The 24,829-nt window shown below is 39.5% G+C and overlaps 1 protein-coding gene across 1 annotated transcript in view; it reads left to right on the forward strand.

Annotated features, from left to right (window-relative positions):
* Window positions 1–16,920, forward strand: part of LOC137006503 (Intraflagellar transport protein 43 homolog) — a 34,673-nt gene extending 17,753 nt beyond the window's left edge. Inside the window, exons 6-9 of the mRNA XM_067367323.1 lie at window positions 7,890–7,962; window positions 8,659–8,734; window positions 8,977–9,039; window positions 11,704–16,920. Coding sequence (XP_067223424.1) covers window positions 7,890–7,962; window positions 8,659–8,734; window positions 8,977–9,039; window positions 11,704–11,814 — 323 coding nt within the window. The 3' untranslated portion in view covers window positions 11,815–16,920. The remainder of the gene's footprint in view (window positions 1–7,889; window positions 7,963–8,658; window positions 8,735–8,976; window positions 9,040–11,703) is intronic.
* Window positions 16,921–24,829: the final 7,909 nt, after the last annotated feature.

Genomic DNA, 24,829 nt, shown 5'->3' on the forward strand with positions numbered 1-24,829 from the left:
TTTTTTAAATTTATTTTTTACTGATTGAATGTCAAAAATAGACTAGGCAAATTTGATAACAGAAAATGAGTTGTTAGATTTAAGAATTGAAGTGTCCAAATATCAACAAATTAACCAGCCTAATATTTTGGTCAGTTAATAGTATTGTTAATATACTGATTTTAAGTACTAAAATACCTAAAAGTAAATAAACTGCTAAAACTATACAGACATTTAAAAAGCAAAACAAAAAACTAATAAAACCGACAAAACAACACAACGAAATACTAAAACTATTTAAAAACTACTGGTATATCAATGATATAAACATCAAACTCTTAACTAGTTGGTGCTTATGTGATAATAATGTGATTATTATTCTCATCTGTATCAGTAATTTATTCATGTTATGCATATTAAAAGGCATAACTATCATACATACATTCTTATTATCAGTCATAAAAAACCATACTGATCTCAGAAATGATGCTCGACATCATAAGCTCATACACTGAATATGATCCTTCATACTCTTTCCTATGAAAGTTGCTTGAACTCATGAATAAATAAGAGACGTGACACACGACTTTTTGATAGAATCAGCATCAAAAAGTGGTTTCTGGTACACGTCAGTGTCTGTTCCCTCTCGACCTTGTGTCACAGGTCGTATCACGACCTCATTAAAAAAAACGTTGTTTTCTCTCGCCACTTAATCTTGGCGTTTGCATAGTGAGAGCTTTTCCTCTCTGCGCTTCACATTGAACTCGGGCAGAATTGTGTCGATGGTGCATTATTCGGCGAGATGCAGGGAGGGGCGGAAAAGTTCAAATCCAGTAGACTGTTTGCGAAGGCTGGACACAGAGGCTTTTTGATGTCATTGCTCTAAGACCATTAAATTTGACTGCGGGTCCGCGGGGGCCCGAATCTGCTGAACGCGCTGCTTTAGAAATGAGGGGACAGTGTCACCTCGCGCTCATGAATATGAAGCAGCGCTCGTGCGCGCCTGCATTTATTTGTATATCAGGAACACAGATGAATCTTGTCAGTGACTAAACGAGGCTGGCATTTTTAATTAGCTTTAATTAAAAATGAGAGAAAAGGAAGAAGTTATCAATGTAGGATAACGGGGCTTGTTATGAGGGTCAGTGAGATGAAGTGAACGTGGCTTTTGTGACAGGATTCAGAAACGCAAACGAGGATGGAAATCTGGGAGTGAATTAAAATTGGCCACGTTTATCTCCTTGAGACTTGTGGAGGGGTTTTTTTAGGGCATCATGGGTTCTGTTCCTGCTTTCTTTTTTGTTTTAAGATACTAAGGCAGCTTTTTGAAGAGGGCAGATTTTAATAGTAGGGGTGTAACGATACATAAAACTGATGGTTTTGAAGTCACGGTTCGGTTCGGTACAGCAGGGGGAGAAAACTAAACAAAATTGTTTTTTTATAAAACAGTAGTTTACTGAACAAATTGTGTCTCTGTCTTTAAATGAATTCAATTATGATTAAAAGTTTCTTAAGGATAAATAATGACCTCTGCTAATGCTGTAAACTATATAGGGAGCCCTTACTTGTACATTACTGTAATATTAAAGGTTCAGAGCCCAAACTGTTAGCTTAAATTCAGTTGCTATTTATTTTTAGATATAATAATCAACACTCAAATAACAAATTGTATGCAAACATGTAAGCTGCACATGAGGTAGTTTTTGCATTAACTTCTAAATCTAATTATAAAATTATAATTATAAAATATAATAATTTAAACTGTGGCTGTCAATTTGACGACAGGTTTATTTAAACATACATTAAATAATCAAGACATCACTAACAAGTCAAATATAATGAATATATAGGCTAATATAGTGCATATATTTAGTGAAAGAGTTCATTTCTCTGGTGAACTAACAAGCTGTGGACTTGCCTGAAGCAGTGTTACCAAGAATTGGGCTATTTTAACACTGTTTTTCATGTCTGCTGGTTGAAGTGACTTCAAATAACATGATATTGAGCCCCTAGAATGTAAATTTTACCAGGGAACCCCACCAAAAACTTGAATTTTAGCCCTCGAAACTCAATGTTTACCAGGGGACTGTTGTTTGTTGTGAAAATCTGATAACCCTGACCTGAGGTAAATGCTGTGCGACACAGTGTTTACAAGCTGTTATTGATGTCTTCCCACTCAATGAAACACTGATTGAATGATTACACGAGATATATGCTTCAGTAAGTTGTACTGTATCTTTAATAACATACCTTCAGATGTTCATTCATGTTTATTCTGTAACTAGTATTAAAGGTGCTAAAGAGGATGTTTTGTTTTATACATTTTTGCAATATTACTTGAAACTGTCTTTACTAAGTGATAAAAGACTATTTATTAGGTGCACTGAAAGGAATAATTTTAATATACATCATCTGTGCACGAGGTAGGGCCTTAAAAACATCAGCCAATCGCATAAACGATTGGCCCTCTGGCTTGTCAATCACTGCCGTGATGTTTCTTGTGAGAGACGAGCGTGGCTGCGCGCTCCAGTAACTTTCCACACTCCACAGGCGTCGCATGCGATGTTTTTGTCAGGAGACAGGAGTAACATCTGCAGATTATGAGTTACCTGCGGTGAGTCCGACATAATGGATCCACTAACACGACACAGCGAATGCCGGTGGTAAACACTCGTGTTCCAATAGGAGTGCACGAGTTTTGGGAGGCGTTCCCATGAAAGGAGGGGGGGTTGTTCTTACGCATGCGCTCATTTCAAAAACTCAGTAACAGTCTTTGGTTTCTCAGTCGACGAAAAGATCCTCTTTAGCACCTTTAAAGAGGAAGAGATGATCGCGTTCACTCGCACTCCGAGCTGCCGTTTGAAATGAGGCGCCTGTACAATGATCTGTCACGCCACGTCAAAGGTTTTGTTTTGAATTTTTTTGATAAAATGGACAGAATTTGAAAGATGACACTTTGTTTCTTATCGAAAGTAACAAAACGTGGAGTTTATTGCAATTATTTGTGGTTAATTGTGGTTAGGCTACAACGCTTTCGTTGTGTAGATCCGGGGCAGCAGGGGGCGGGGCGCGTTTGGTACGCCATGAAAGTATCGCAGATCGTACAGAGGGTGGTGTGTCACGGTTTTCGGTTCGGTTTGAATATTGTTACACCTCTATTTAATAGGCTACTTCAAAAAATTAATGTTTTAGGTCAATGTGTTAATAAAGCTGCGTAAAACAGCTGATGCTGTCTGACACGCACCCGAAGCACGCACACAGAAAGCCACCTCTCAGACACTGTGCGATCCCGAATTCAGCTCTCTTTTGCAGCTTATTGCACTGGAACGGTCAAATACACACACAGTTATGTGAAAATGCCTGTCTTAGCGGGTATTCATGTAAACACAGTCGATTTCATCTTAATTGAATGGGAAAGTAATCGGATGTTTGTCAGTAGTATCCGTGAGTTAGGTCTTAAAGTGACAGCAGCCTAAGGGGCTGTTCACATAGAACGCGTTTTTAAGACGGCGTGTCAAGTTAAAAGAATTTCAACTTTTACACGCAGCGCCGCTCATCAATGTCAGTTCCAAAACAGTGGACCAATCAGAAGAACTCGGAGGCGGGGCAAGCGCTGTGAGCTTCTGTTTACAGCAGGAAGTGGGCATGACAACTGTTTTATTTGATAGCAACATGGCGGAGGAAGCGCTCATTATTATCTTATTTTCTTTTTTTCCATGTCAAAACTTGTATCTATCAATTCTGCCGTTTGCCTATTTCTATTATTTCCGTTACTGTCGTTATTGCATCACGTCTCAAAAGCATTGTCTCGCGTTCTGCACTGCGCTTCTTTAAAAACCATTCCTGAGCACTCGCGTTTTAGACGCAAAGACACGTTCTGTGTGAATGGCCCCTAATACAGTAAACCTTCTGCTGTCTGTCAAATAACAAGAGAAAAAGAGAAAATCATTCACTGTTCTTAACTGAATAACTTTTGTAGCTTTAATATAAATCAATGCATATTTAATTAATGTGAAAACTATGCAGTGTTTTAGTTTTACATTTGATTATTCAGTTTCTTACTTGAATGCTACTGTTAAATAGATCTAAAAAACTTAAAGCAATATTTCATTTGCATCTTTCTTATACTGCATTTGTCCTGTTGTTTGTAATGTGCCTCTTTGTTCTTATTTTAAATTACAAAGATAAATTAAAATAACAAAAATAACTAATTGTCCACCCCTAGTTCCAGGTGTTTTTGTTTACCTGGATGTTCTTGATGTTTTAAGGTTGATTTATATAATATATAGTTATATCAATTTAAATACAGTTTTTAAATACCGTTTTAGTTATCTTCTGAAAGTTGCTACAAGTTATCAATTCAACACTGCTTGAATGTGAAGGGAACACTTCTTCACAGTTTTAACCCTGTAGTGTTTTTTTGTTCATCTCTCAATCATTGGATTGCATTGCATTATGTTTCATGAAAGTTATTATAAAAAGTGTTAACCACTTATTTCAACATTGGCTGTATATAAAATGAATCCCTTGTATTTGGATAAAAGCGTCATTTCAGTCGTATCGTTTTTGAACTTTTCCACTTTAAGTGGAGAAGGTGACAAGTTTTGTTCTGATTTTATCAACAAAACTTTTCTTTCTAAAGAAGAGCTATGCTTTCTTCCATTTAAAGCACTGTCAAACTGCATTTGACGGTGATTTTGTAAACGTGCGCTCTCGTGGCACACCTGAACATACTCCAGCAAAAGTCTGTCCAAATAGAGGAGAAGGGCTGTGAAAGTTTGTCCTTCTTTGGGAGCGATGCCATGCTCTGTCCTGTCGAGTTTTGCCAATTAAAGTGGGTTCCCACTGTTCTGGGCAGCGGGCACGTGGCTCTTGGCACCGCGGCTCCTGCCAGGCCGCGCCGTGACTTCCGACCCCACACAGATGGGCTCGCAGGCAGGCCTGCGCGCCTGGAGCCCGGCCCGGCCCGAATGGACACGGAGGTCGCCGCTCTGGCCTGAAGGGTCCTGAGGGTGGCCGCCACTGACAGGGCCCAAATGCTCGGCGCCGGGATGAGTGTGAGTGTGTGTCGGTTTCTGGGGAGCCCCTGGCCGGAGCGCCGCCTCACAGCGGGAAGAGATACTGTCTTGATCACTGAATATTCATGGCCGCCTGGTCGCCGTGACAGGGGGGCAGCGTGGAAGAGGATGTCAGTGCGAGAGTGAGAGAAACGCAGAGAGGAGGGAGGAAATCAAACGCCAGTTCACACACAATATAAACCGAGCCACGCCGAGGAGACAGACAGCATCTGTGATGATTGGAGGGATTGTGGGAAATGCTGCAACTCGCAGTAACACCCAGCAGTAGCTGCAGCATATGGCCACGTGCGTCTTGAGAAAAACTTTGTAGCTAGATCACATGTTCATTTTAAATCCAAGATGAGCAAAATTGGCTTTGGCGAGTATATAAAACTGTTGATGATAATAAGTCAGTATTTGTTACCAGTTATGTTAGCTTGTGTAGAGGTTTGTTCATGCCAAGAATGTTAATTATATAAGCATCCACTCAAAAGTACGATGACCTGTTTTTTATTATAAGAAAAGAAATCAAGGTTTTTGAGGAAAACACTTCACTAGTGGACTTCACTGGGGTTCAACGGGTTGAAGGTCCAAATGTCAGTTTCAGTGCAGCTTCAAAGAGCTCTACATGATCCCAGACGAGGAATAAGAGTGCTCAAATGCTCATCTTGCAGTGCTCTGCGATGCATTACGCAGTTCGTAATCACATTACAAAGGTCACGCATCAAACAGCCTTTACAAAAAAAAAAAAAGGTAAAACAGCGATGTTGGGCGATTTTGAAGTTGGTGGAGAAAACGAGATGGAGTTTTTTGCCCTACTGCGGTATTTCCGCGTGACCTTTCCAACGTGATTACGTAATGCATGGAGCATCACAGAGCAGTGCAAGATGAGCATTTGTAGTTAAAAAGTATATCATTTTTATTTTTTTTTGAAAATGTCTGATGGTTTCTCTAGATTAGACTCTTATTCCTCGTCTGGGATCATGTAGAGCTCTTTGAAGCTGCACTGAAACTGACATTTGGACCCTAGTGAAGTCCACTATATGGAGAAAAATCCTGGAATGTTTTCCTCAAAAACCTTAATTTCTTTTTGACTGATGAAAGAAAGACATGAACATCTTGGATGACATGGGGGAGAGGAAATTATCAAGACATTTTAATTCTGAAGTGAACTAATCCTTTAAAGGGATACTTACTCCACCCAAAATTTCTCTCATCATTAACTCATCCTCATGTCACCCCAGGTGTATATGACTTTAATTCTTCATGTGAAAACAGAGATTTTTTAGAAAAATAATTAATCTCTGAGTCCATATAATGGTAATATAATGGGACCCTCAAAGTTGACACTTCAAAAACCACACAAAGCGAACACAACGGTTATCTACATGACCCCAGTTGATGAACCAATAGCACACACTGTAGAGTTTCAGGCGTGACAACCCCATTTAAATACAGGAGTGAATCCCCTAAATGATCATGTTTGTACGGAACACGACTCTCTTCTGAAATTGTGATGATTGGCACCGTGATAACCATAGCAAAATTCTGGCTTCTCACATGTTTGGTATTCACTATTTTTGACCAAAGTAATATTAAAGCGACAAAAGAGTTTTAACTAAACCCCCGTCAACAGAGGCGTCATGTTTTGTTTATGTTTGTAAGGCTGAACACAGAAGTATCGTCATGTCCACTTATTATAAACACTTGCTTGGTTCATAAAACGCTCAAGTTTATTCATTATTAAAGTGGGCAAGGTGCAGATCACAACATTTCGGTCCTTTTTTCAATATAAAGCATTTGGATTTATTGAGCTTTATTATGGGCTTTTTCTTGTTTGCTGTTTTTTCTAGCAAGCTAATTTGGTTGTGGTTTGCAGTTTCACTCCTGTAAATACTGAACTGTGTGCGTACAGAACAGGATTCAGTACTAAAAGCTGAACTGATAACTAAATTTAGCTGCAGTGTGTATGTGGCCAATGTGTTCTGAAGCTAAACAATTTGTGTGTGTGTGTGTGTGTGTGTGTGAGAAAATACTAATATTTTTAACTTTTATAATAATAAACCATCCCTTCCAGCCAACGGTCATATGATTCATGCTTGATGTAAATGTCAGCACAGTTCTTACACACACATTTTTTTTTTGCTTTAAAAACATTGATTCATCAACTGGGTCGAATGGATTATCGTAGTGTTCCTTTTGTCTGGTTTTTGAAGCATCAACTCTTAGGGTCCCATCCACGTTCATTATATGGTCTCACAGAGATAAGCTGTTTTTCTAAAAATCTCTGTTTGTGTTCATATGAAGAAAGAAAGTCATACATCTGGGACAGAGTGTGGGTGAGTAAATGATGTGAGAATTTTCCTTTTTGGGTGGAGTATCCCTTTAATGGCAGCAATTTTACATTAGGTGTAGATGTGGACGTTGAAGATCTTGATGAAGAAGTTTATTGCAGCATAGCAGTGACAAAGCACACGTAGCACCTTGGGATCATCGGAGTCGGAATGAACCCAGAACATCCAAATCTCAAACCTTTTATCCTGTTACGGTTTACCACTCTTCATGTAAATGTAGTTGCTCATGTATTAACAGCTGTGGTCTGTATGTTAATTTAGTTATGACACACCCCATTGTCTGAAATGGTTCCCACTGTCTCACACCTGTTCCCATTCTATAATTGATGACCATTTGGTCAGGATGTGATCAACCCAAATGGTGCAGAAACAACATAACTGTTGACTTTCTTCTCTGTGATAATTAAGCCATTTCAGGGATGAGCTCATTCTAAGATATACTTTTGGAGTGGAATCTGGGTCGAGGCAGACTACAAATTCTTACACCTTCTTTTTCTAGACATCCCAGTGATTCCAGACCTGGAGGAGGTTCAAGAGGAAGACCTCACCATGCAGATCGCAGCTCCACCCAGGTATCAAACAATACTCATCATCTAAGAAAAACCCTCTCATATGCTTCACTTGCCCACAAACAATAGGGACATCATCCTGAAACATGTCCAATTGAGCACAAACAGTGACCCATTTATTATTTATTTATTTTTTTTATTTTTTTGAAAATAATAAGCAACAGCAAATAATATGCAAGTTATCCTTTCCCAGATAGAAGTAATTGGTTTTATATTGTCAATGAACTGAAGCCAAAACAAATCATTAAAATATTATCTGGAAAACATTTACTTAATATAAGGTTAACAAGAAACCAGAAGATAAACATTTTTCAGTTCAGATTTATTTGAATAGCGCTTTTCACAATAAATATCATTCCAGACCAGCTTTACAGAGAATATTGTGCCTGACAAAAACAAAAACAAAGTACAAATAAAACTAAGCTAGTCGTAGAATAGAATAGTTCTTGTTCTAATTTTAGGGCTGTCAAGGAAAAAAAAAAATCACAATTAGTTTCTGATTTCTGACTGCCTTAAATAAGCTGACTGGACAATGAAACCATAATAAAAACAGGTGATTGCCCTAAAAAAATATTTAATTCATATCTTAAAGTCAGTGTTAAAGGTGAAATAGTTTTAGGATGTCTAATGTGTGAGGGTCTGTCAGCAATTTAAGGTGATGTAAACAGACAGGTGTTTAGAGATCTCTCTTGTCTTCAGTATCCAGGTGAACAGAGTTATGACCTACAGAGACCTGGACAACGACCTCATGAAGTACTCTGCTTTTCAGACCCTGGTGAGATACTCACTCGACCCATCATTCCCAAACAACAACTCAGACTGTTGACTCGTCCAAATCGAGGTTCTTGTAAGGCGGTGTATAGTTTCTGCTTAATTTTAGAACATCTTACCCGTCCTACAGTGTCTGTGTTTTGGGGTGAATATGTGGTCACATGCTGACCTGGCATTATATTGCATAGCTGCGGTATTGTCAGTAATTGTTCGCCTAATGTTTTATCTGTATTGAATGTTTCCCAGGATGGAGAGATTGACCTGAAGTTGCTCACAAAGGTTTTAGCCCCGGAGCAGGAGGTGAGAGAGGTGAGCTCTGGGAGTAAATATAGCGTCTGTCTAGCTCTTTCTAGGGCATGTAAGAGGGTCAGACCAACAGATTTATGAAATCAGGACCAGTGTTCTTCATCTCATTCTTTCCACAATGTTTTACAGTGATAGTCCACTTAGAAATGAACATTGTCATCATTTACTCACCCTCATGTCATTCCAAACACTCTTTTAAACACTGGCTAGCGGCCAAACATTTAAAATTATTTTGATTTTTTTTTTTTTTTTTTTTTTTTTGAATGTCCCTAATATTACCAAGGCTGCATTTATTTGATCAAAAATACAGTAAAAACAGTAATTGTGACATATTACTATGATTTAAAATCAGTTTTATATGTGAATATATTGTAAAATGTAATTTAGAATGATTTCTGAAGGATCATGTGACACTGAAGACTGGAGTAATGATGCTGAAAATTCAGCTTTGATCACAGGAATAAATTACACTTTACTGTATATTCACATAGAAAACAGCTGATTTACATTGGAATAATATTTCACAATATTACAGTTTAAGCAGAAGAGAAAAACATTAAAAATATCTTATTCTTATTCCAAACTGTTGACCCGTAGTGTATAAAATAACAGTCTATTATGACAAGGATCATAAAAACTATCAAAATGATTGAAAAAAGCACCGTAGACTTCTGCAGTTGCTGTGTTTTCTGACAAACTCAGGTCAGTTGAATATAGTGCACAAGTCATGGAATCTACTTTCTTGATCATTTTATTGTTGTTTTTCATCCTTCTCAGGGCTCCAGACTGCACCTAAAAAGGTCGCATTTGTGACCAAAAATATTAATTTGCGTTATGTTATGACTGTAAAATTATGCATGTTATTTGCTTGTTCTGTGACCAGCAGCCTATCACATCATTTGTTGTGTTGACTTAGTTAAATGAGATGTGCCAAAATATGAATGGGTATGGAAAAATATCACACACCAAACTGACGCCAAAAAACTAGCGCTGATGAAAGCCGACTGTGTAGTCCCTTGGCGTCGGTGCAGAAATCCTGCATTTGAACACACCGTTCTGCTCCTGCGAGACAACTGTCTATTTCTTCATATAAATTCGTCTATATTCATCATTCAAAAGGGGAAAACGGCTCTGCAGACTGCAGATACACACAATGCAGCGCGTTCTTAGTGTTCATGCTGATCACTTTCATAATTCCACTCCACTCATGCTCATCAGATAAATTTAAGGTCATAAAAAGTCTTCAGTACCTTAAATGGTATAACAAGAGTATTAATTATTATGATTTTGTGGATGGAAATTTCAAAATTTCATTTTGTGGATGGGAAAACAAATCGCGATAGTCCTTTATGTGATTTATTTCATTAAATAAATGTGAGTGCTGCATTTTTTTAAAGTCAAAAGATGGCGCTGTTGCACGTTCTTCAGGCTCTCGCAACAGTGCTTCGGAGCAGCTGGCAGTCAATCATTAGTACACTTTTGTCAACCGATTGCTTAATATGAACTAATGCTGATCAGTTATGACAAAGTTTATATTATTTATATTGTAATGTGTTGTAAACGGTTGTAACAATGTAATTTTTTTTTATCTTCCTCATCTGAACATGAATGAACAGCAAAAGTAAAGCACAGACATTTCAAAATAAGAGTCCCGCTGTATTTCGGCCTGTTCATTAATCAAAGTCAAGCATTATGTATATCAGTTTCCCAGTTTGTTATTTGGTTACACAAACCAAATTTAATATATTTATATATTTATTTCCACATATATTTATATTTATTTTAATTTGATTCAAAGTAAACTGTTGTAGCTTCAGGAAGGAAAGACTAAGCATTATTATTGAAAATTATTATTGAAAAATTATTATTGAATAATTTTTACATTATTTAATACAATTCATTATTCAATTTTTACATTATTCATTATTTTACATTATTCAATATAAAAAAATGTACTAGCATCAGGGTTATTATAGTTAACTAAAACCATTAAAAAACATCTTTCATTGCTTGAAATAAATGTCAATACTGAAATAAAAAAAATTATACAAACTAAAAAGACATGTTTAAAAACGACGAAAAATAAAACTAAAAAAATATTAAAACTTAATGAAAAATGAAAGCAGAAAATATAAAAATCTAATTGGATTCAAAATATTAACAAAAACTATAATAGTATTAAGTGAAAATAGTGACATGCATTTTCCAGAAAAGTCACAAGATGAAAATGCTGAAACTGTAAAGGGGAGATTTATTACCCAACAGGATGACTAAAAGTAAGTGATTTAAAAATGTAAGTTCATTGTTGTGAGGCTCTTAAAATTATTTGGCGCCTGTTTTTCCCCCTATAGGAGCCAATGGCTCCTTAATTAATTGTTTTTGTCTGGAGCCCTGCTTCTTGGAGCCGGACAGACATGCAAACTGTGAACTGCTGTATATATCACATTGATTCCTTACAGTGTGATATATGTACAGCAGTTCACAGTGAACATAAGATGCATAGATTAAAAGAAAAAAAAAAGTAAAAAATGTTTGTATTCCTCGGCATGAGTGTAAGTAAATGATGACTTTTTAGGTGGACTCTCCCTTTAAAGCCACTGTATTTCTCCTGCTTCCCAGCCTCTTTTTCTTAAAGAAGTTCCTATCATGGATTTTCATGGTTTTCAGGAGGATGTTGGTTGGGATTGGGATCATCTGTTCACTGAAGTCTCCTCTGAACTCCAGACGGAATGGGATCAAGGAGAGCGAGATGAGCAGTCACCACTTCCTGTGGCCTGAGGAGGGACGAGCAGCAGGATGTGTCTCTGTAGGCTTACATTTACACTTCATGTGTTCAGATATTGTTCATATTGAATGATTCTTGACAATGTCATTGTCATTGTCGGTGACATCACGTGGCTTTATGCTGTGTGCGTTTCTCATTAAGGTTAACCTTGCAAACCCAGTAACATTGCTTTTCTTAACTGGATCAATCTGGAGACATTTGTCACCGTTTGTAGTATCTGGAAAAAGCGTAAATCCAAGGTTAATGAGTAGGTAAACTGAAATCCAGTTGATTGAGTTAAAATGAACTTTGCTCATCCGAGCAAGCCAGCCTTATCATTATTGACCAGACCATCGACCGTGAACGAAACGTCCGGTTCTCAGCTATTTCAAACACAGCTTAATTCCTGTGTTTTTGTCATGCCTTGTTTGTTGGTTAACATGATAACATGTATCAGAGCTATCAAATTTCACTCTTTGAAAGATGTACATTTCTTAAGAAATTATCCATAAACATGTGACAGTCTGTGAAATTTGTTAATGGTCATGCTTAATATTTTTTAGCCTTGATGATATTCAGTATATGTCTTGTATAGTATGTATTTGTTTTTAAATAGCTTAAAAGGTTAAAAGAAGATCCATTGTTTTGACCAGTAGATTCAAAATAAAAACAATTACCAATAACCACACTCTGTGAAACATGCTGTTTTCACAAAAACTAACATTTAAAATTGGATTTGACAATTTAAAAGAAAGCTAAAATAGAATTTAAATATAAATATTAGATTGAAAACTTAAACAAAAATTAGAATTGTTGCTTTGGAAACTAACTAAAATAAGCTGAAGAACTAAAATGACTGAAACTGAAATAAAAATTAATGAAAGATAGAAATTTTTAAATAACAAATAAAACAAATAACATTTCTAAAACTTAAACTAAAATGAAAATATCAAAAATAAAAGCCAATTCAAGATACTATAATAGTAAATAAATAATACTAAAGTAACTCTGGTTTCCGTATCTGTCAGTCACTTCGATGTGGTGCCGATGACTGACACTTGGGGTCATACTTGGGAGCCCCAGTCACCTCTGATATTTTGAGAAAAGGCCAATAAAATTTTTTAAATTTGCATGGCCCACTCCCCTGGACATGCAAGTATAAAAGGAGCCGGCATGCATCCAACTCAGTTAGTTTTGTTCAGAACTGAGTGAAGTGTCTTCTGTATACAGGCTGGTTTTCATTCGCATCGTGATCTGAAAGAGCAATCACAGATGGAGAGCATCTTTTTAAAGAAGTCTTTCTGCCTGGGTGTATCTGGGTTTGGTCGATATCTCTCATCCTCGGACGGCCATGATCTTTGTCTCACATGTTTGGGTTGCACACACACAGCTGTCTTCACTACAAGAACATGACCATAGCAACGTTGTGATCGTGACTCTGTGATTGTAAAACGAGTGATAAAAGGAGAAGGCTAATGCCTTCTGACGCTGAGGACTCCGCTGGAACACCTACGAGTGTGGTAGTCCACTAGTTCAGAGTTGGCAGCCATGCTTGCCTGGGCCGTCACTAGCATTGTCCTGGAGTGAAATCCTCCGCCCTGTCCCAAGCGTTCGAGGTTGGATGAAGTGCACGAAGAACTGGCAAAACTGTGGAGTGTACCTTTTACTGCCCGGTCCCGCTTTGTAGACTCTTCCATCCTCACTACCCTCAATAGTGGGGCAGCCAGGGGGTACATGTAGGTTCCTCAGGTGGACTGTGTGACTGCTGTGCATTTATGCCCACAAAACGCGGGCACCCGGCAGAATTTTCCTAGACTCTTGTCCAGGGCCTGTAAGTTTACTTCGTCTCTAATGGTGTAGGCTTACAGTGCCACTGGACTAGCTGCTTCCACCTTGCATGCCTTGGCCATCCTGCAGGTTCATCAGTCCAAGGCACTTAAAGATCTGCACGGGGGTAATCCTGAGCCAGGATTGATGCAGAAACTGTGTTCGGTGGCCAACTTCGACTGATAAAGGTCACGGCGCAGGCTCTTGGCTAGGCAATGTCTACTATGGTGGTCCAGGAGCGGCATCTCTGGCTGAACCTTGCTGAGATGCGGTACACCAACAAAGTTTGCTTTCTCAACGCCCCCATCTCACAGGGTGGCCTCTTCGGTGACACTGTTGAGGACTTTGCCCAGCCGTTTTCGGCAGTAAAGTAGCAGACGGAGGCCATTCTGCTTTCACAACGAGTAACAGGGGAGTGGAGACTCCATCCCCGGGCAGTCCAGATGATTTGGTGTCGATTCGACAAAGCGTAGGTAGACCTGTTTACTTTTCAGGAAGGCTCTCAGTGTCCGCTGTTGTATTCCCTGAACGAGGCCCCCCTCGGCATGCTGTCTCACAGCTGGCTTTGGGGGATATACGTTTCCCCCAGTGAGCCTGATTGCACAGATGTTGTGAAAAGTCAGGGAGAATAGATATCAGGCCTTGTTGGTTGCGTCATACTGGCCCACCCGTACTAGGTTCTTGGAACTCATGCTCCCCTTCGACAACCCCTACCTTGGGAAGATGGGGCACAATTTGACACCCGCACCCAGACCTCTGGAAACTCCACGTCTTGTCTCTGTCTGCACCAAACGTGGTAGACCTTAGTGGCCTATCAACAGCGGCAATAGACCCTGTCCCTCAAGCCATATCCCCCTCTACGAGGCAGCTGTATGCTTTGAAGTGGAGTCTGTTCGCAAACTGGTGTTCTTCCCAGAGATGCACAGTAGGGTCAGTTCTCTCCTTCCTGTGAGAGGTTGGAGGGCCAGCTGCCACCTTCCAGTGTATGTGGCAACCATAGTGGCACATCACAACACAGTAGGTGGTATGTCTCTAGGGAAGCATAGCCTGATCATCAGGTTCTTCAGAGGTGGCAAGAGGTTGAATCCTGCTAGGTCATGCCTTATTTCCTCATAGGATCTCTCGGTGGTCTTGCTGGACCTACAGAGAGCTCCTTTTGTGCCGCTGGAGTCAGTTAAGCATAGGGCCCTCTCATTAAAAACGGTGCTCCAGACCATGCTCATCTCCATCAAGAGGGTTCGGGACTTGCAGGCATTCTCTATCAGAGAAATGTGCCTTGAGTTCGGTTAGGCATAATCTTACATGACCCTAAGACTCCGGCTGGGCTACATGCCCAAAGTTCCCACTACCCCTTTTAGGAACCAAGTGGTGAACTTGCAAGTGCTGCCTCGGGATGAGGCAGATCAAGCTTTGTCATTGCTGTGTCCAGTATGCGCCCTGCGTGTCTACTTGTACCGCACACAGAACTGCAGAAGCTTTAAGCAGCTCTTTGTCTGTTTTAGGGGACAGCAGAAAGGGGAAGGCTGTCTCCAAAAATAGGATGGCCTACTGGATTGTGGATGCCATTGCCTTTGTATATCAGGCCCAAGTGTGCCATGCCCTTTAGGAGTATGTGCATATTCCACAAAAAGTGTGGCTTCCTACTTGGCTCTAGAAAATTGTGCCTCTCTAACAGACATCTGTATAGCAGTAGGCTGGGCTACACCCAATACCTTCACAAGATTTTTCATTCTCTGTGTTGAGCCAGTTTTGTCCTGTGTGCTATTGGGTAAAAACAGGTAAGTTACAGACAATGGGCAGGGTGTACTGCTTGCATATACCACCTTCTCCCTCTTTGAGGAAATAATGTGTGCTTCTTTGTCCACGTGAGTTCCCCCGGAGCAGCGAACACTGGATATATCTTTGCAGCACCCTGTGGCAGTCGAATTCGACTGAGGAATTCAATGCCAGGCCCAGTACTTGTGAAGCATGACCCTTCAGGTCAGTACACATACTGGAGCTGAGTGCTCCAAATGTAGTGATTATCTGATGGTAATCCCATATGAAGTATCCCCCACGATATGGTTTTCCTGACAGTAAACCAGTGTCTTCCCCTATGCAGAGCTCCGGTTCTGCCGCCAAGTTACTATGCCAAGTAACTTGTCGAAGTTCCTCCCTCTTCAGGTAGGACCTACCACAGAGACTTCTTTCCATGTGTGGTACTTTCCTTTGGATAAGCCCATGTGATGTATTCTCCACATGTTCACCTCCCTTAGGAGGATGTGGTCTCTGTAGTCTTCTTTTTCCACATAGAAAGAAAGAGAAAAAAAAGGAAAGGTCAAAACACCAGCTGAAGTGACCTTTTCCCATGGTAAATATTGTCCTCTCTGTCCCTGTGTGGTACAAAGGACTACGTGGCTTATGTAGGGTGTTGGGTAGGTTACAGTTGCATTTGTTAATCGGTATGTGAGGGCTTGCTGACATTTGCACCGCCAAAACCTCTTAATGGTTCAGCTGTTGTACCGTTTTTCCTGGGGGACCCTTAGTGTCAGTCACCGAAACTATTTCAAAGTGACTGACAGATAGGGAACGTCTCTGTTACTGTTGTAACCTCCATTACCTGATGGAGAGAATGATACATAGTGTCCCTCCTGCCACAATGCTGAAATGCCCGTTGAAATGGCTTGGACACTGTCTCGGCTCCTCAGCCTAACCCTGAATGAGTGGATACACGGCGTCTCCTTTTATACCCTTATGTCCGGGGAGTGGCACATGCAAATTCTTTTTTTACTTTTTTCTTCTGTGTAACATAAAAAAAAGAAAATTTGAGAAATGAGAAATGTTTTTTGTCCATACAGAGAAAGTCAATGGGCGTCCCAATGTGCTTCAAAATATCATCTTTTGTTTTCTGTAGAAGAAATAAATGCATATAGGTTAGGAATGAGACAAGAAGGATCAATTTAGGAAACATGATGGCCAAATAGAAAGCAAATTAAAATTAAAATTTTGCTTTATTTTATATCACCAGTGAAATCGCTCATCCCTAGTCACGTGTGCTCAAGACAGGGTTACTATTATTATATTATTATTAAAAATTAAATATCATAAACATTACTGAATTTATATATAATTAATTTATATATAATTAATTTTTATATATATATATATATATATATAATATACACATATATACAGTACTGTGCAAAGGTCACCATTAGGCCACCATTAGATAGTCTCTTTATTAGAATATAACCAGAAAATACAGTAAATTGGTATGCAGTATTAAAAAAAAAAAAAAAACTGAAAAAAAAAAATCTGAATAAAACAGCTTTTATAGGCTAAAGTGGCAAATATTTAGTAACCTCCCCTTATACTTGAGCAATAGCAGGAACCGGCTCTCTTCAACATTAATGGAACGGAAAAGGACTAGAAGGCCAAGAAAACTTTCAAAATCTGATGAGAAGTTTCATTTTTGAGAAAATGAAAGAAGTCCAGGAGGTCACATTAAATACAGATTTTTGCATAAAGAAACAATTTTGTTCAGATTTTTTTTTTTATATATTGTGTGTACATATTTCCTGTATTTTCTGTTTGTATTGTAATAAAGAGTTATATTATAATACAGTTTATTCACTATTGTTTAAAAAAAGGTAATGAAATATGCAAGATCTCAGAGTTAAACTTTGTCAGAAAAAATCATCTTAATTATGTCAGATAACATTTAAGCAGAACATGGTCAGGTCAAAATGTCTGAATAATTTTTGGTTCCAAATTTTTATCAGTTTTACTGGTAGTCCGCTGTATGAAGAATTTTTGGCTATAGTATGTCACAGTTTACTTTATTTTGCTATCCTCACTTACATAAATGAACTATAGTGTCCTGCACCCACTAGTAAATATATATAAAAAATATCAAAAATGTCTGAATAATTTTTGACTGTATATGAGCTTATTTTCACTCTTTGAAAATGTACATTTGTCATACAATTATCATTAATTAATTATTTACCTTTTGTCTATGATTTTTTTTTAGCCTTTTTACAACACTTTGTGAACTGAAACTAAACTAAAACTATTTAAGTTCAAAGAACTGAAAAAATATAAATACTATTTACTACTAATACTATTTAAAAAAAAAAAAATAGTATGTTTAGTTCTTCAACAATTTAGTTGAAGTACTAAAATTAGTAAAATTTAAAGGTAAATTTAAATGTTAAAATAATTAAAAATTACCAAAAAACAAAATTTCTAAAACTTCAAATTAAAATGAAAAGTTAATATCTAAAATTAAAAGCTAATTCAAAATACTATAATATATAAATCATACTAAAGTAACACTGGATTTACAGTTTTTCAACTATAAATGAACACAATTATTAACTAAAATTAAAACCATGAAAACATGACTTAAAATAAATATCAATATAAAAAACTTAAACTTATTTTATTTCAAAGAATAAATAATAAAATTCAAAATTTCCTTTAGTTTAAGTTGAAGTACAAAAATAACAAAAAATTAATAAAATAAAACTAAAAAATGGATAAATGAAATTAATTCAAGATACTAACTAAAGCGATAATAGTATAATAATCATAATAAAATAACACTGGCTCAAGGTCTAATACAACTTTGAAGCATGATGCAAGACTTGAGAACCTGTGATGTATTTGAATACACAAAAGCGTCCCTCACACACACAAACACACACTCACTGTACTTTGTTTCTCTGTCTCTCTGCTCACATGAGCTTTTTTGGGCTCTTTTAATGAATTCTGCCCATATGCCCCGAGCAGCTGCCGCGATGCCCCTTCCTCCCCCACCCGCCGAGCTGTGAAGTGCCCATCCATGTACAGACAACCTCTAGCTGTCTCTCTCAGGGATGGCAGCGCCCACCGCCGCTTGCTGGCACCGTGCGAACCGCCAGTTTAGGAGGCGGCCGCTCAGATTAAAGCCCTGTGATAGCGGGTAACTGACCCGCCTCACACAAGCGCTCCCAGAACCGAGCCATCGGACTGAGGATTAGGTGACAGCGAGAGAGAGAGAGAGTCGCTTGGCATGAGACTGAGTCCAGCTCCTCAAAGTCACCTCTCTCTTTCTCTCTGAAAGCAGCGTTTTATCTGTCTCCATCTTACTGCATCTCTTATTAAAGAGATAGATCACCAAAATATGATCATTCTGTCATCAGTTACTACCCAGACCTGCAAAAGAAGATGTTGGACAGAATGTCTGAACTGCTCTTTTACATACAGTGAAAGTGGATGGTGATTTATACTGTCATTATAATTCCCTTCTGAACAGACCAATGTTCATTTTAACCCTGTAACGTCTACTGTAGCATATTTGATAAAACTTTTTAAGGCCACTAACATGACCACAACATGACCAAAATGTTGCTGTTAAACCTGTCGCACACAATCTCCATCAGTCCTTCTGTCGTCTGATTGATAGTTTAGACTTTTAAAGTTAAAGATCTTTTAGTATAATTGTACAAACGTCCTCCTTCAGCTCGTGTCTTTCTGCTGTGAAATCTGCACTGATTTTATCAAGTAAACGTAAGAATATCTTTGATATTGTTAGTAATATTGACTGAAGCAGCTTCGGTTTACTTGATTATCCAGACACCATTTTATAGAAAAATCACGAGTCCCAAATATGATCATCATCTTTTGCTGAAGGTTTATTGTTCATCTCTCAATCATCATTGTATTGCATTGCATTATATGTTTTAAAACTACAGAGCTTTGATCATAAAACTAATATATAAACTTAAATATCATCTTACTAAGACATATTATTGGCAGATATTGATATTTATATGCATTTTATGTGAGTATCTGCGATACTGTTATAAAGATCTCATTGATTTACAAGCATCAGGATTTCATCTGACTTTTTGTCCATATAAATATCACCATCTGCACCACATTTCATATTTTTGTTCAGTTTGGGCCTCTGAATAAAATTGAGCTGTTTTTTTTTCCCCCTCCATATTCTCACTATTTGATACTATATGAGCCATACAATCCTGATGTATCAAATATCACAATTTTTGATATTTTGTCTTAGCCTTCAATAAACTGTTCCGTTAAAAAAAAAAATTAAAAAGCTGAATTTTCAGCATCATTACTCCAGTCTTCAGTGTCACATGATCCTTCAGAAATCATTCTAATAGGATGATTTGCTGCTCAAGACACATTTCTCATTATTATCGATGTTAAAAACCGTTCCCTTTCAGTCAGTCACTTTCGATGTACGTCGGAACCAATCGACGAATTGGGGATCACTTCGAGAGACCAATCTACTTTGAGTGTAACAAAAACGAGCCAATGTACATTGGCATGCGGTAATTGTATCAGCTGCTCTGCGCTGCAGCGCGGGTATATAATGAGCAGCAGGTGCATCGCATATTTGCTTTTCACTTCGGAGCCAAGTGGATGTGTTGTTCCTGCTCTGTGATTATATTGAGAGTGTTATACTTCTTCAGGAAGAAGCCTATGCAAGCTGGTGTTGGTGTGTCAGCACGGATAGTGGTGGTTGCGATCTCACGAGAGCAAAACTAAAACAACTGTTTTCACAGCTCTTAAGGAGTGGCTTACACAGCTTGTGGAGAAGCTGCTTCCTCCCTGCATGCCATAGTGCTCCTGCAGGTCTACCAGGCCAAAGCCCTCAAGGAACTGCATGAGTTATGCAAGAACTGCACGGGTTATGCAGGAACTGCTCACAGCGAAGGAACTCGCCCTCCAGGGGTCAGGCGTTGTCTACATTAGTGGTCCAGGAGCCTGACCAGGTTCAGTTCCTTAACGCCTCTGTCTGTCAGGCTTGCCTCTTCGATGACGCTTTTGAAAACTTTGCCTAGCAGTTAAACTTTTCAGTTCAACTTTAAATAACTGCATCTTTACGAAAGTCGCAGAGGTAGCCATTGTTCCGCTCAGAGAACGAGGCATTCGCATTATCAACTATCTCGACAACTGGCTAATACTGACAAAGTCTCTGGACCAGTTGCGCAAACACAGGGACATGGTGCATGGTCAGCTCAGCCTATCAAGTCAAGTCACCTTTATTTATATAGCACTTTTTACAATGCAAATTGTGTCAAAGCAGCTTTACAGTGAAAACTGGTATATAATTTTGGCTGCACAGCAGCTCTAAAAGAATAGTGTCAAAGCCTGTTGGGACTTCGGGTCAACTGGGAAAAGGACAAACTCTCCCCTGTTCAGAGGATCTCTCATCCCCGGTCAACCAGACAGCACGACTCACAGAAGAGAGCATCCAGTCAGTGTTGAACTGCTTGAATTCATTCAAAGGCAGGACAACGGCCGGACTGAAACTGGGGCATATGGCATCTGCAGCCGCAGTAACATCACCCAGGTTGCTTCATATGAGGCCGCTTCAGCACTGGCTTCACGGCCGAGTCCCAAGATAGGCGTGGCAGAGCGGCACGCACCGGGTGTCCATCACCCCGTACTGTGAGCAAACCGATGTGCCATTCACATCCGAGGCATGATTAATTGTTCAGCCGACGAGCTCTCACAACAAACTGCACTTCTGAGAGAGAGGTGACTACATCCCGAGGCGGTCCAGCTGATAAGGTACCTCTTCGGAGCCGCACAGGTTGACCTCTTTGTCTCTCCAGACTCGTCCCATTGCCAGTTGTTTTACTCCCTGACCGAGGGGACCCTCGGCACGGGTGCACTGGCACACAGCTGGCCCCAGGGCCTACGCAAGTATGCGTTTCCGCCAGAGAGCCTTCTTGCACAGACTGTGTGCAAAGTCAGGGAGGACAAGGAGCAGGTCTCGTTAGTTGCGCCGTACTGGCCCAACCAGATCTGGTTCCCAGATCTCATGCTCCTCACGAGAGCCCCTCCCTGGCCTATTTCTCTGAGGAAGGACCTGCTTTCTCAGAGGCGGGGCACACATCCAGACCTCTGAAAATCCCAAGTCTGGTCCCTGGACGGGATGCAGAGGTTCTAGTTGACATACCCCAATCGGTGGTAGACACCATCACTTCCGCTAGAGCCCCCTCTACGAGGCGCCTCTGTGCGTTGAAGTGGAACCTATTCGTTGAGTGGTGTTCTTCCCACCGGGAAAAATCCTGAAGAGTAGGCCTTTTTTTATCCTGCAAGAGGGGTTGGAGCGATGGCTATTTCCCTTTACCCTGAAAGTGTATGTTGCTGCAATAGCCAAACATCACGATGCAGTTGATGGTAAGTCTCATGATAAACACGACCTGGCCATCAGGTTCCTTAGAGGTGCGAGGAGGTTAAATCTTCCTCGTCTTACCTCGATACCCTCTTGGGACTTGTCCCTAGTGCTCACAACACTTCAGGGACTGCCCTTTGAACCTTTACAGTCAGTCGAGTTGAAAATCCTGTCAATGATGACAGTACTCCTGACTGCTTTGGCTTCCATCAAGAGGGTAGGGGACCTGCAAGCATTTTCGGTCAATAAAGCATGCCTGGAATTTGGGCCGAGTAACCCTCATGTTGTCCTGAGACCCCGGCCTGGATAAGTGCAGAAGGTTCCTACCACTCCCTTCAGGGACCAGGTAGTGAAACTGCAAGCACTGCCCTCAAAGGAGGCATACCCAGCCCTGGCTTTTCTCTGTCCCGTCTGCTCTGTGGCTATACATGGACCGTATGCAAAACTTCAGGACCTCAGACCAGCTCTTCGTCTGATACAGAGGCCAGCAGCAGGTAAAGGCTTTCTCCAAGCAAAGGTTAGCCCACTGGATAGTGGATGTCTTGGTGTACCAATCCCAAGATGTGTCTTACTCGTTCGGGTTGCGAGCACTCTCAAACAGAAGTGTTGCCTCTTGGGCGTTGGCTCAAGGCGCCTCGATGACAGATATTTGTAGAGCTGTGGGCTGGGCGACACCTAACACGTTTGCTAGATTTTATAGCCTTCATGTAGAGTCAGTATCTTCCCATATACTCTCCACCAGTGGCCAGTAGCATGAAGGAAACTTGCAGCGTCACTCCCGCCCGCTGGGCCGAATACGTGCGTCTATTTTGCTCCAGTAGTATTCCCCAGAAATGTCTAACTCTGCTGAGTCACCCCCTGGCAGTCAGATGTGGCAGAGTGTCTGACGCCAGGCCTACACATGTATATATTTTTTTTCCCTGAAGGAGGGAACGGAGACGCATGTCGCATCGCTAGTTGCTGTACCCCCACTGTACGGCCGAGTCACTAGTCCAACTCCTCAGTGGAAAAGCAAATATGTGATGCACCTGCTATTCATTATATACTCGCGCTGCAGGGCAGAGCAGCTGATGCAATTATCGCATACCAATGTGCATTGGCTCGTTTTAGTTACACTCGAAGTAGGTTGGTCTCTCCAAGTGATCCCCAATTCGTCGGTCAGTTCCTATGTACGTAACCGAGACGTTTATTATTTCTGTAGAAACTGTGATGGATTTTATTTTTCAGGATTCTTTGATGAATAGAAAGTTCAAAAGTTCAGAACAGCATATATTTGAAATAGAATCTTTTGCGACATTATAAATGTCTTTACTGTCACTTAATCAATAAAAAGTATTAATTTCTTTTAAAAATAATCTTTTAAATGGTAATGTACATTTTTACATTTTCTGAAGTAATGCTGCAGGATGACACACATTCAACTGTAATCGATCTACTGATCTATTACTATATGCCTCATATCAGTGTTATGAATATAGTCACAGCGATGGCTGCATTAACAAACATCATTAATGACTTATCAATCAGAAGAAAGTATTTTTCCTCAGTGGTCTTTTCCTCCTGCCTCTCATTTTCATGGCTAGTAAAACAAACCAGGGGAAGTCATAGATTTTTATTAAAAATGCCCTGTGGTCCAGAGCTCTGTCTCCATGTATTTGGATAGAGTCGGATGCTTAATTGTCGTTCAGAATGGAGATAATTGTCTCTGCTGCTGTTCTAATATGTTTGGGTGGTGACAGAAGCTTCTCCATCTTATCTGCTCTCAGTATCGCCCATCCATACAGCGCAGGGCAATATACGGCCGTGTAATTAAAGTGTAAGAAAATGTGCAGATTGAGAGATATGGGAGAGTGAGGGGTGCGGACAGACGTGACCAAGCGTGGAAGTCACGGGATGTTATGAGAAGACGCTTATACCTGCCGGAGCACGTGCCGGGCCTCAGGTCTCAACCTCTTATCAGGGGCCGTATTGTTTGATTCCTCACTGGCTTTTGGCTACAAGAACATCCCATAACAGGAGAAAGCACATGAATTTATATGTGCAGATACAGCAGAATGACTAGAATTAGCCAGTAAAGTCTCACTATGAGGAACCAGATTGTCTTTGATCTTTAGAGATAATAGTCATTCGTTATGGAAGCATACTGTAACTTTCAGAACTCAAAGGAGAGAATATACTGTAAAAACAGCTGTTCGATTTTCAAAGTTTTTCAATTCAATTCAATGAATTCAATGATTAAATTTTCACTGGCCCCACCACAAAAAAAGTAATAAATGAAATAGTTATTGTTTTTGTTGTTTTTGACCCATGCATCCTTGTATTGTAATAAATAATGTTATGACCCCCAATATTTTAGATACCAGTAAAATTGAACAGTTCTCAAATCCGATACCACAGCTAAAACTACTAAAATTTCAGAGATTATTAAAGACAAGTAAACAGTCATTTAATGAAAAGAACAAATAATTAAACTGCAAGCAATAGCACAAATAAATACTAAAGAACACAGATACAAGTGAAATCAGTGCTTTTCAGGTAGGTCTAACAATAGTTTTCAGGTAAAGAAATTGAATAAAGTAATCAAATGTAAAATAACACTGCATATAATCTTCAATGTACAAATTCGATAAAGGTTAATCCTTATTAAAGTTACAAAAACCTTATTCAGTGAAGAGCAGGGAGGGATTTTCTCTTTGTCTTTTGTAGTTTGATTGACATTAAAAAACAGACAGCTGCAGGAATATTAGACTGCTGTCACTTTAAGACTAATGCGCGCATCCAATAATGATACATACGCGCTCTTTATTTACTGCTTACCATAACCAACTATGTTTACCTGGACACTCACAAAGGCGGGCATTTTGAGATAAAGTTTTGTGAATTTGTCCGTTTAGGTACAAGGAGAGGTCAAAGAGAATTAATTTTATTATTTGCCCAGGCCTAGTGATCGTACACATTTACACGTCAGTGCAAACTTGTAATAATCAACATGGTCCAAAAAGGGCATAATGTCAGTGTAAAAG

Source organism: Chanodichthys erythropterus, chromosome 18 (genome assembly GCF_024489055.1).
Source record: "Chanodichthys erythropterus isolate Z2021 chromosome 18, ASM2448905v1, whole genome shotgun sequence".
Lineage (NCBI taxonomy): Eukaryota > Metazoa > Chordata > Actinopteri > Cypriniformes > Xenocyprididae > Chanodichthys > Chanodichthys erythropterus.